The sequence below is a fragment of the Actinia tenebrosa genome, unplaced genomic scaffold (genome assembly GCF_029948245.1).
Source record: "Actinia tenebrosa isolate PJP-AT-01 unplaced genomic scaffold, QUT_ActTen_1.0 PGA_scaffold11__36_contigs__length_13525064, whole genome shotgun sequence".
Lineage (NCBI taxonomy): Eukaryota > Metazoa > Cnidaria > Anthozoa > Actiniaria > Actiniidae > Actinia > Actinia tenebrosa.
The window spans coordinates 3454621-3468235 of NW_028292571.1; the positions used below are offsets into that span (position 1 = coordinate 3454621).

Consider the following 13615-nt stretch of genomic DNA (forward strand, 5'->3'; position numbering starts at 1 on the left):
TTTAAACATTTCAAAAATAGACTTTATTATGAATTGTTTGGGATATTGTACATAATATTATACATTTTGGATATCTTTAAATAAGGGAATTTCCTACTTATAGAATGCAAACCCTAAAAGTGTGCAACAAATATCACTAAATAGTGCTATTTTATGCTAATTCTATTGTTTTCTTTTGTTTAATTAGTGCTATTTACTACTATTAGTGCTATTTACTACTAAAAAGTGATAATCATTGCACACATTGCACACAGTGTTTGTACTCTATTAATACCAATAAGTACTGCCATGTTATCTTAACGGTACAACTTATACATCACAGTATAACCTTGAATAATTTGCTCACATAGACTTTAATATTCTTTAACTAAGACTATCAATGCCTATTATATCTGGTGCACAAAGGCTTACCAATAATGGACCATTCATTTTTTACTGGGGAGAGGGGGGGAAGGGTGGGCATTGCAGTGAGATTCGAGGGGGAGGAGCAGGCCACCAAAAAAACCAAGGCACAAACCACTTTTACAATAAACAATGAAAAACAAGTGATGGACCATTTTTTAATGCAAAAAGGAGAGTTCAGTTTTCTTGAATGCATTTAATTCAATCTCCCCCACCTCCCATCCCCATTAAAAATTAATGGTCCTGATTGTATTGAAACCTGTGAAGTGTCATATACTCAAATACTTCAATAATATAACACATTATTTACGAATAAATTTTTGAATTTCAAGACCAGTTTTCCAATGAAAACCTTTCCATATTCTCTTGCCTCTGCTTTTCATTAGAACAATGAGAGTGTTGTCGTAGATCTGTCCTCCACTGGCAATATTGTTTTGATCATTTATTCTATATGATCTAGTATTTTACTTCTGTTAGAAAGAGGAAAAATAAATAAATGGAAGGAAAGACAAATGCGAATAGAATTTCTTAAAAACTTAAGTGACTCGTTCTTCCAGTTGATGCTAAGAAGCAAGTAAGAAGATTTCAGATCGTGTGTCATTGTCTTTGAAAATAATATACGATTCTTTGTTTGAGTTGCGTCCATATTGGTGTGTCTTCTCATGCGCAACCTTTAAACAAAGAAATAATACTCTAGGGAATGACATGGTCTGAAACGGGAAAACATTATGCATAAGTCAGTAAAGATTATGTTAACACATCACTTACTGCTCTGACAGTAGTAACCCTTCGCTCCTCGTGGACATATGCACATGTTAGGCCGAACACACTTGCCACCATTTTGACATTTTCGAAGACAACGAGCTAAAGAAAAATAAAAAATTCAGTAACCTTTTTTCTACGCAATCATTTTGAGTGTGTTATTTTACAATAAGGACATACCCTTTTCGCATCTTGAACCATACCATCCATAAGGGCAGGAGCAGGCATTTGGGGCATAGCAGTTACCACCATTAAGACAAGGACGGCTGCAGTAAGCTAAACAATTAAAGACAAAACGTTATCAGAAAAGAAAATATTGGAAACAGAACCGAAGGGCAGCTGAAAAAAAATTAGAGAAACAATGCAAAATAATTTTGGTGGACGCCAAGAATAGCAATTTAATGTGCAAGAGTGCTCCTCTACCGTAAGGGCAAGTTAAAATCAAGCACGTTTCTATGCACTATTTTTGTACTGAAACTGCAGAGTGTTGATAGGAATACCACCTCGCACACAGAACAACCTTTTGTGGTTACAAAAAGTAGAGAGCACTTGCTTCATGCCACAAATGAGAAAATTCATTGCAAGCAAGATGGTAACTTTGCAGCTTTAAATATCTCAATGCCACGAGATAAGTTGTACGCTTTGGTTGGTCAATTTACCACACAGGGATGACCTACCTCATTGTCATTGGGTAATTCAGCAGAGTAGTATAGTAAGACATTGGTTTTACTTTGGGGGAAATAGGGGGTTAAGCTAGTCTCCTTTTGACCTTACAGGGTTTGGATTCTAAAAGCTTACCCAATATGCAACTTCTCAAATTCAGGGATATGTTTTCTCAATTTTCTTACGTTTCTCACAGTGTTTGCCTTTGAATCCTCGAGAGCACAAACATGTGTTTAGCCCAACGCATTTGCCTCCATTGATGCAAGCAGGAAGACAAGCAGCTATAAGAAATATTAACAAATACTAAATTATCAATAGATATTTTGTAATCTTTTTATTCCTAAGTTAGACTGAAGAGGGTTACCTATCTTTCAATTTTATGTGAATATTCAAATGGTTTATTTCTTCATACTTAATGAATATTAACTATGAACTATGGTTTCTTGAAGAAGGCTGTCAAAAAAAACAACATTGAAATAGATCTCATTGAAATAGATCTTATTTACATTCATTTCCCCCATTTCTTTTCTCCTGCTATTGTGCCTTTCGTTGCTACTTTCGTTAATGCGTTTCGTTTTTCCTAACATTGCATCTTTCTTTTCTGTTTTTTTCTTTATTTGCTCCTTTTGCTGCGAATTTCGTTACCACTTTCTCAAGCGTCTAACACCATTGCAAGCTAAAACCCAGGAGGCTAAAGTACTTCTCAATTGCTTCATTTTTGTTAACAACAGCTTGAAAAACGAGCAAGTAGTCAGGAGAACTGTCTCACTGAATTGAAATGCAAAGCATGAAAGATAAAAATAGCCCAAAACCTTCCGTTTCGTCGTTACTATTTGACAACAACACATGTTACCGTGGAAACCTGTTTTCTTTTATGAAGCCATGTAGTAATACATGAGTATGCAATGTTATTAGACGCTTGGGAATAAGGTAACAAAAGGCGCAATGAAATGCGCAACGAAAGGGACAACGAAATGTGCAACAAAAGGCGCAACGAAATGGGCTACAAAATGCGCAATGAATTTAGTAATGAAAGGCGCAATGAAAAGTGCAACGAAAAGGCTAGGAGCAGCGAGAGACGCAACGCAACGCGTAACGAAAGTCGCAATGAAACTTATAAATACTAGTCGTAATGGCAGGGGAAAAGTAGCGTTTCTTCATGGCACTTCTAACGTGTGTATAACTTGTCAATGATATTTACCTCTACAGTTAGGTGGTAGGTAACCTGGTTGACATTTGCAAACATTGGGACGAACACAGGAACCACCGTTTTGACACGACGAAGAACAAATTGCTGCAGAACGAACAAAAAGAACAATTAATACAAGGTCTATGATATAAAAAGGTGCAAAAAAATAAATGTAAGAAAAATTGAGAAATCCTGTGCGTTTCAACATGGCTTGATACTAAAAACCATCGCAGTTATTTGAAACATTTTTTTTCAACGTCGAAAGTACGCCCGTAGCACTGACAACGTCCAGATTGTCATGGTCCTTCAGAGGCGGATTTAATGGGAGGGCCACATCCTACATCCAGAACCATGTACCCACTTCAAGTGTTAGGGATTCTTTCGTAAAGGACGTTGTCATTACATTTGCTCTTCCTTGTGATGTCTATAACTTTGTCTTGTCAAATCTCGAAAAAACTCGCATCAATGAAAATATAACCCTTTTTCAAAGAGATGGAAGTGGTCTGAAGGAATAATGTAGCACTCTTAGCTGAGCCTCAACATTACTTACGTTGTTGGCATTGTTTTCCTGTGTATCCTGTTTTACATTTACAAGTGTCTGGTCCAACACATCTTCCTCCGTTATAACACTTCACATTGCAGTTGACTGTGAAAAAGACAAAGAAAATGATGAAGAGAAATGAAAAAGGAAACAAATGGAAAATGTGAAAAATGGAAAGGAAATGGGAAATAACCCCATGCAGAAGGCATTCTTCATGATCAAATGGCAACTTTGAGGGTACATTAACAAGTGGAATCGACAAAAATGGAAAATGGTAAAAACGGGAAATACATCTCAGGTTTCGCACACGACCTTTTTGACGATAAACAAACAAATAGAAAGAAATAAAAATTCCAATGAAAATACCTTTGTCACATGTAGCTCCATGGTAACCAGCCTTGCATCGACATTTGTTTTGGGTGGTGCAGAAGCCACCATTCAAACAAGGCTGTGAACAATGACCTGGTGAATTCAAATAAAAGAGAAAAAATTATATCACAAGTTTCTGGTTGTTAACCCGACCTAAAGTAGTGAAATAGAGGCTTTACAACATCACGTGATGGCAGCCATGACAGGGAGAGGAAAAATCAAATCTGGTCTAAACTGATTTACACGATAAAGAATTCAGTTTCCCAGGGCCTTTATGCGATGACGACGATCGCGAATATGTGAAAAAAACTACTGTTGGTTCTTGTCGACTATCTAGGTTCCAAAAGATTTTATCACATCGTTAACCTAAACGGGTTAACTGTGGTAATTTAAACTCGTGAGACAGACAGACAACAAATAACAGTGGTTTCACGGATAGATGTTCCCTGCTAGCAGAGTCTCTCTTCTCTTTCTCTCCCTTCTTTCAGGCGGGGAGGAAGGAGACTCTGCCGATGTAGAGCGTTTCCTTTGATACACCGCCGTCCACGATTGTGGACGAACAAAACAAGTTTTAAAACTGGTTTTTAGACGATTACATGTAGTGCGCATGTGCAAATGTAACACACCGTGGCGCCAAACATTGTTTGACGAGAGCGGCTGTCAAAATCATGACAGCGTTGCTAAGTTACGCCACACATGCGCGACGGAAAAAACGTCCTACACCGGCAGAGTCTATTTTTCTCTCAACCAAAACAAAAGGAAAATAGGCTCTGCTAGCAGGGACGGATAGATGGCGTGCATGCACTCCATATCACTGATATCGCGGTATCACAGATTTTAAGAAAAGTCGATTTTTCACGCTGTGTGGTTCAATTTGGGTTCCCTGTGTCCAAAATTTGAAGCGACAAAGAGTCTAGGGTTATTATTTCTGACTAACCTGGACAGTCCTGTAAACTACAAGGTTTCTCTTCATCTGTTTGTAGAGCCTGTAAACATTCTTTTCGAGGTGGACTATCGTCCAGATTGACGCACATCATTACTCGTCGACGTACACCATTACCACAGGTACGAGAACACGGTGACCAGGAAGACCACTCCGTCTCCACTGAATGATGAAATAAACGATTAAATGGATTAAACGATATGCGTTTATATAGTATTGCGTGAGGTGAACTCTTTCCTCTCCTCTCCTCTCTGAATTGTACCTAAAAACAACAGTGTGGTAGCGCAGAATGAAAAAATGGATGGATGGATGGATGGATGGATGGAGGAACCAGTATTTATACCTTCATCAATGTCGTTTGACATCCCTGATCCTCCTATTTCATGTTCACCCGGATAGTAGCCACTACCAGCAATATTTCGACGATTCATTTTCTGCCGGAAAAAACATATCAGATGGTGGAAATTAACAAAAATGAGCAAACATCCAGCCCCTCCCTCATTCGCGGTCCATGGACCCTGATGAAAGCCTGTTTATCTGGTTTTACCTCGCCAGAAGGAAAAGCGTATTGCATGTATTAGGAACTGCAATGATGGATCTACGATGATTTGCTCATACTTAAAAATCAACCACACCCTAAATCCATTGTTTGATGTAGGTTCTTAAATTCTTCGGAAAACCCAGGTTCTTAAAGCCTGGGGCGGAATTGATATAAACAGGGGAGAACGGTGCTGAATTATAAACCCAGGATAGGTCTTTAATTACACGTATATATTGTAAGCACTGTATTTCCAAAAGAACAAAGCAACAGTAATCTACCTCTCTGAATTCAATATGATTTAGTATTTCGTGTTTTGCATCGAAACAACGGAATTTAGGGCTTAGTTGGTATTTTAAACCAGTTCAAACGCACAGGCTCGGTTTTGCATTAGAATTCAAGTCCGAGGGCCGCAGCCCTAGCGTTTGAACCTTTATCTAGAGAGCCAGTATACAGCTTGTTCCTCTTTAGATTATTCATTACTCTTTATTCAGTAATATTAAAAATTCCAACGGGGTATGGCATTTAAACTCCCCGCCCTGCCTGCCCCGACCCGCCCTTGCTCTTCGGTGCATTCATAAAAGGAAAATGATGAAAATCAGATTAAAAATAAATCCTTTTAAGGATTTAAAAATCCTGTGGGGTTGATAATGCACCTTACCGAAGAGAATGATGGATTGTAACACTGCTGCTTTGCCGCTTGGACATCAGGAATGAAGTACAGCTCGTCTATCTCAATCTGTCAACCAAATGTATGAGCAAATGAAGATAATGAATATAAAAGGCCTCATGTTCACGTGGAAACATAAAAGTGTTTTCACATGTATGGGAGGCTAGTCAGTCGCTAGTCAGTGCAGAACAATAGTTATTCAAATTGGTCGCCAATTCCAATAGCGCAGCGCACTGATTCTAAAAATAGCTTAAAGATTCGGACAAACATTGCATTCTGTTTAACCGCTACGAGGATTACACGAACCGATTTTATTATTTTTACTTAAAGTTACAATGATAACCCATGTAAACTAAGATCAACTGCGATCGGCTGTGAAAAGTATCTGCTGAAAGTAAACTTGTAAGTTTGTTTGTCCGAATTTCGCCTTTGTCTTCGTTTTTATGACGTCACGGTTGCGCTGCGCTATTCAGTGTGTGTATCGTGTATTTGTGAGACTAATTTCCTATTGGATCTTGGAGAGATTTACTCATCCTGCCCAGGAATGCCTGCATTGATTTCATAGAAGAATTCTTCCGGGGGCCAAAACAATAGACCGTCTTTTCTTTTGCCAAAAACATCCACTGTTTTGTCCCCCTGAGCAATTCCTCTTGGGACTCAGTGCAAAGGGTCTATAAGCCATGGGCCTTATTCACGCGGCAGCCATGTTGGATTGAACAATAGATTCCACCACGCGTAGCCTCAAATTCAAGCGCTTGAGAATTAATTTATGCTGGGGAAACAAAGGTTTTTATTCTCATGAGAATAAACATGGCCGCCGTGTGATAAAGGTCCATTCCGAGGTTGAAGAAAAAACTGGTTTGAGGTGGCATTGCAGTGCATCATGGGACTGTTTTAGGACATATTTCCAAGATGGCGTCTATTTCGTCCCCTAAACAGTCCCACAAAGCACTGCGATGCCAACTGGACCAAGTTTCTCCTTCCACTTTTGCTCTAAAAGCATATCTAACAACATCAAATTTGTTATTTTGTGCTCAAAGTTCACCTAATAAATGGAAACTGAAACGATAGTAAATTCTGGATCCGAACTTTAAGACTTGAATCCAGTATTTAGACCCTTTTACCTGAACACAATGTTTTCCTTCTTAAAACCACGTGTCATTCCTTTATTTGAGTTGTATCCATACGCTACTCTAGGAAATGACACGTGGTCTGAAATAGAAAAACATTGCGCACAAGTTAAAATGATCTTTCCAAAAGCCAAGATTTCGTTGGTTCCGAAATAGACCCCTTGCAGCACGACGTAATGCAGCTCAATTTGGAGAACATAAAAAGGGTTTACAATTCTCAGGAGATTGAAATACTTTTGTTTTGTCCTTCAAATTGAGCTCCTTTGACGTCACATACAAGGAGCGGATTTTCATTGGCATGATTAACAAATTCATTACATTTTTTGATAATTCATCTGTGATAAGAATACGAGACATGACATTGTAGCTATAGTTAATAATGATTACTTACGTTTTTCTGTCCACGATCGTAATCATGGAAAGGTTTCCCCAGATGAATTGTCCCTGAATGATCCGGAGCAAAGGAAAATCGTCCCGGGAGAGACTTAACTCCAACCTTCTGACAATCCCAATACATTGTAAGCTGTTTCGCCTGAAGACTAAAGGTAGCACTGTGCCATCTATTTAATGAAATTTCCACGTCAAAATCCAACGACCATTGCCGGTGCGCAGAATCTGTGCTCTTGGCCAACTCGAAGGTCAAAAATCCAGACGCTAAACGAAGGCCAAATTGGAGCTTATTCGCGAAATCGTATAATGCTAGCAGGTAAATGTCGGTGTATTGCACAGGGCGGAACGTTACGGAGATTGAATACTCGTCGGGGAAGAAGTTCTGAAATATTTTAGAGGTCGGCAGTGAGAGAGCTGTTGCACCATGTAAGGTCACGTGTCTAGCTATTCTTGTTCGTGTTCTGATTGGCATGACTCTGTTTGGTTGGGGACTGAAGTATTGGCCAACATTCTTGATCCCTTAGAAGATTAAAAGTAAAGTGATACCATTGATAATAAGCGGACATCCTTTATTAAACGGACATTTGCATGGGGCCCAAAATTTTCCTCTCATATTAACTGTAAAACAAACCTCTATTTAGCGACCACAATGTATTAAGCAGACACCAGGAAAGGTCTAGAAAATGACTGTTTAATTGAGGTACCACTGTAGTTACTATATAACAAACCTCCATTCAGCGACCACCCTGTATTAAGCGGACACCAGACAAGGTCCAAAAGGTGGCTGTTTAGTTGAGGTACCACTGCATTTACTATATAACAAACCTCCATTCAGCGACCACCCTGTATTAAGCGGACACCAGACAAGGTCCAAAAGGTGACTGTTTAATTGAGGTACCACTGCATTTACTATATAACAAACCTCCATTCAGCGACCACCCTGTATTAAGCGGTCACCAGGCAAGGCCCAGGTGACTGTTTAATTGAGGTACCACTGTATTTACTATATAACAAACCTCTATTCTGCGGACACCCTTTCAATTTACTCAGTTCAATATACTAAACAGACCATTTGACTTAATCGCACTAAAACTAATATTAAACCCACAATGCTATGCGGTCAGTCAGAGTCTTTTTTTTTGAAAAAAAATTTCCAGAAGCATAAGGCTCTGGCTAAACGAGGAAACATGTTTCCAGAAACATGTTTCCCTAAATGTTTCCTAAGGTGGCAAAACTGTCAGGAAACATCGGGAAACAATGTTTCCATGCGTCTTGGAAACATGAAATGTTTCTTCCGCACGGCAAAAACATTTTTTGCGTCTTGGAAGCAAAATTTGTTGCACGCAGTAATGTTTCGCATGTGGCTGGGAAACATCGAGGAAACATGCGCGCGGTAAACATGTTTCTGGATACATGTTTCCTCGTTTAGCCAGGGCCTAAGACATGAATATAGAAAGATAGGGGACCTACCATAGCAATTAAAGAAGTTACATCTTCTTCCCTCTTTTGTAGCGCCTTCGCATTTGTCCTGGACACATTCACGCGTTCTCCATTGTAGCCCATCGTCACAACTCTTTGTACACGTCGACCATGAAGACCAAGGTTTCCATCCTATAAAATAATATCATCAGTTCTTGTACTTGTTTTTTGATCTCCCGTATCAAACCCCTTAATTCGTTTCAAGGCATGATCATACGTTAGGCATAATGGAACACCCAAAATGTTTGGGTATCAACTTATTTTGCATTTTGTGATAAAGGTGACGTGAAAGACCTGTTACGAGTTCCAAATTACCGCTGTGTTCCTTGATTACAGACTCATTTGCACAGGGTTAGTCTCGAACCCGTGTCTAAATATTCACAAATACCAACGGTAAAGTAAAGAATGTACAACTTCAACGATACAAACACTTTGAAATCACAAGGACCTTCACTGGAACATACAGTATGAATATTCTGCACAAAGTCGAGGCTGAGAACTCGAACATAATAATAATAATGATAATAATAATAATAATAATAAAATATAATAATAATAATAATAATAATAAAATAATTATAATTATAATTATGATTATAATAATGACTTTATTGGTATAAACTCAATTAATGCAAAAAGCATTAGTACATGGACAACATAGACAAGAAAACCATAGCAAAAAAAAGTTTACCGAAGTAAATGACCTATGAAGGGTCTATTTTGGGTGTTTTGTCTGAAAATTGCAAGTACACTGTTTACTAGAGGGAAAGAAAATGTTTTCAAGTGGATCCGAGAATGTCATAATCAACTGACTACGGATCAGGCAACCCGCCCCATCCCCCCCTCCCCCCTTAACAAATGGTGCCGCCGCCTATGTTACAGAGTGCTAGCTGAGTGCTATCCTTCATCGGGTCCAGAGCCTGTATGGATTCAGTGTTTCGTGTGAAGTATTTTGAAATTCGAGTAAAAGAAGTCCTCACTTCCTTTCATGTAGCCACAATGGCGCGTTAATCAGACGCTTTGCATATTACTCGAGGTGCTGAATCAAAGTGTCTTCTCGTTAGCTTTCCTTCCTCATTAAAAACCAATCAAGATTCCGACTGACTGCGGTATTCCCTTCCCGTCTTGCTACACCTCTTCCCGGGTCACCAAGAACTTCTGACACGAAAATAAAGTTCCTTTTCCATGGCTAATATCCATGATTTTTCCAGCCGCGAAATAGTATTTTATTTACCGGCGAGAATAACGCAGCCACCACCTCACTTTTCGCAGACGACTAGTCTTGGCACCAAACAGCCGAGCAATACATCATCTTTGGCAACAATCGATCCAAATTGTGATTTATGAATAACAATTAAAGGGATTAGAATAGAGGTTTTCAGGATATTGTATAATTGAATAGAGAAAAAAATTCCCTATAATTGATGGTTTTGGTATTCAATTGGGCGGTGATGACGAGATCATAACGCATTATTGGTTATTTTGGTTGTTGAGGAAGCTTCTAGCATTCCTTCAATTTTCAAATTTAATCGAAACCTTAACAACCTCGGGACTGATCAGGGCACGGCTAATTCACGAATGAATTGGAATTTAGCGTGCTAGGTTATGCGGAAGGAGAAAAACCCGGAGAACTAGGTTCGCTTTTTTTACCACTTTTGACCTGCTAAATTCTGATCTTCCTTTCTGGCGGCACAATCGTACAGAACGACTACGCCTTTTCCCTAGCCAACCTTTTGACGAGAGAAAACTGACTAGCAGGGGAGGAAGTTTATTTCGGTCAATTTGTAACTAAATTGTAAACGGAGGTAATGCTAAATTACTAGTAGAGCATGAAGGTGAGCTTCTGTATGATATTGTCCTGTATGAAAAAGACAACTGAGTTTTCCTCATTCAAACTTTTCTTATCCTTGCTCTACTACGTTGAATCAGTTGTCGTTATGTTTTTGGAGTTTTGCTCAGTTCGGTTCATCAGAAGTTCACTATAGAAACAAGTGCCTCAGCCAATAAAGACGAAGTTCGGTCAGCCAAAAGTTCGGTCACATTCGGTCGTGTAAAGATAACATGTATAGAGATACCAAGCCGAGGTAATTTACACTGAACACGAATTTAATCCTTCGATTTTAAGCTGTATAATCTAAAACTAAGTCCATGGCCACGGCTAATGGATTTAAGTGAAGAACATTTGAAGAAATTTTTTATTTAAGCTTGGGATTATTTTACTGTTTTACATTATATATCTTATCCACTTCGCTGGAATGTTTGTAGATATGAGAACAAGAGCAATGGAAACGCGCTTTTATTCTATTTCTAAGTCGACTTACAGGTTTTCTAAAGTTGTATTTCATTACAGTAAGTTGCTTGACCAAGAGAGATTCTGCAGTCTCATTCCCGTACGAGGTCATAAACTACTTCTGTCCTTGCGAGTCGCTAACTAGAGCGAGCTGTCATGAAAACCACTCGAATAAATCAGATTTACGGATCGGGCCGAATCTTTAGCTGATTATGATGGCGTCTGTGGTCTGAACTGACCCTTGAATCAATGGTGAGCCGAGAAAGGTGAGATTGGGCTATAAGTATAAACAGATTTTCTCGGGGAATCAAACGACAACTATAATCTGTATTTGCAGTTTCATTAGCTCCTGTAAGTAGGAAATCGTTTGTAATAAATAACAAGGTTTAAGAGGCCCAAAGACTAAGCCTAAGACTGCCGGATTGTAGATTAGGTTATTGAATGAGTGGGAAACATGCATATTATTGACATACGCTAGCGCTAGTAAAACGAAAGAACATGCCGTGACATTGAAATGGCTTTTCATTTTCTTCAAGTACTAGTAATTTATCCAATCACAACGCGTAGTTACGGCTACGGTAAGATAGTCTCCGGTGTGGCTACGAATTTGCCGTATAGTTTCCCGCTCATATATGAGATTTTGTTTACTCTCACTTTTAGATGAAGAAAATCAACTTAATAATAACGTGTCGGTTGTCAAAGTATGTGACTAATGTTTATTTGGATTAAACACCAGTTGAGCACATCAAGCTGTTTTTCGCACTCAATTTGGATTGTCCAAGACTAGAGTTCAGTGATTTACGATTTCTTATCTTTCCTGGCCATCACCTCGCAATCCGAGTTATAATTCGTGCGAAGAGTACGCGACGGTACCACTGGTTTTAAGTTGAGGTGACAATAAAAGACCACAACGACAACAACAAAAATAAGAAAACATTCAGAACTTTGATTTTTTTCCCGAGTTTCTTTCAGTAAAAGACCAATGAAAAATCATTTCTATACTCAATACTTCCTCTGTTTATAAATAACTTCATCATATATAACAAGAACAACAACAAGAACAACAGCAGCGAAATTAAGACAGTGGCGGATCCAGGATTTTTCAAAGGGGGGTTCCGTTTCTTAAACTGTGTATAATTCTCTTTTGTTTAGTCGATGTCTGACAGAAAAATTGGCTCTAATCACCTAATTTACTATCTAGTAACGGAACTTAAAGGTAAATTAAACATTATAACAGCAAATATTTATCATTTCGTGTTCAACATTATCCTTGTGGATACTTTTAAGCAAAATTTATATAAGACATATTTCTATTACCTAAAAGATCAAACCTTCAAGGGGGGTTCCGTGGAACCCTTCGAACTCCCCCTGGATCCGCCACTGTAAGACTAACGTCACTACCTGTATAACAAACTATACAAAATTCAAACAATGCATATTGAACAAAAAACTACGCCTACTGCGAATATATTTTCCGACTCAACGCCAGGAAAATTTCACCTATTTTCCTAACAAAAAGTGAATTTTTTTTAAAAGAATTTACAAGGGAGAATATGCACTGTATCTGAAAATCTTTGTTGCGAATGGTTTTAATTTAACAGTGAGAATTAGAAGAATGATAACAGGAAACACTATGATCGACCGATTGATCTTTTTCTCTTATTACCAAAGTTATCTTACAGAATTCTTCCACGTCTTTTGGACTTCTATGGGGGTATATTTTTGCCATAAAAAGCATTAAGAAGGAGAAGGAAGTGCTCATTTCGATGAAGAGAAGAAGGTGTGGTGTCCTGATTGCACTAGAAATGGGCGGTCAGGAATTTTGATGTCGTAAAAATAATGCCTCTTTGAGCTACTTTTAATGTATTTTTATTTTCAAGTTATTTAAAAACCTTCAAGTTTTTATCGATACCCTGAAACAACCTCTAGGCTGATCTAAGTCAGGGCACGTCTAGCACTCTTTTGTGGGATAGGAAAATGACCGGAGAATCCGAAGAAAAAGCTAGGATCAAGTGAGAGCGTTATAAATTGAATTTGTTTCGAGGATGGAAGAGGGAGAGGGAAACTGACCCCTTAAAACAAATTAAATATCGATATTTTCTTTACGATAAAAAATAACACAATCCAATTAAAATGATTTAATGCGTAATCCAGTGCGTAGTAAACACTGTTTACGGCAATCAAATTGTTTCATTTTCATCTTCAAAAATGTTCGGAATATTTTCGATTGTTTCGAGTTTATAGTGTGT

General features: G+C 38.4%; 1 protein-coding gene across 2 annotated transcripts in view; it reads right to left on the minus strand.

Annotated features, from left to right (window-relative positions):
* LOC116289036 (uncharacterized) overlaps positions 1-13615 on the minus strand; it is a 26987-nt gene continuing 13372 nt past the window's right edge. For both annotated transcript variants that reach the window (XM_089027526.1, XM_089027527.1), the window contains exons 3-14: positions 9068-9208; positions 7599-8116; positions 6069-6146; positions 5213-5303; positions 4864-5031; positions 3924-4019; positions 3567-3662; positions 3029-3121; positions 2013-2108; positions 1345-1440; positions 1171-1266; positions 1-872 (exon numbers count right to left, since the gene is read on the minus strand). In XM_089027526.1, coding sequence (XP_088883652.1) covers positions 859-872; positions 1171-1266; positions 1345-1440; positions 2013-2108; positions 3029-3121; positions 3567-3662; positions 3924-4019; positions 4864-5031; positions 5213-5303; positions 6069-6146; positions 7599-8116; positions 9068-9208 — 1583 coding nt within the window. In that variant the 3' untranslated portion in view covers positions 1-858. The remainder of the gene's footprint in view (positions 873-1170; positions 1267-1344; positions 1441-2012; positions 2109-3028; positions 3122-3566; positions 3663-3923; positions 4020-4863; positions 5032-5212; positions 5304-6068; positions 6147-7598; positions 8117-9067; positions 9209-13615) is intronic.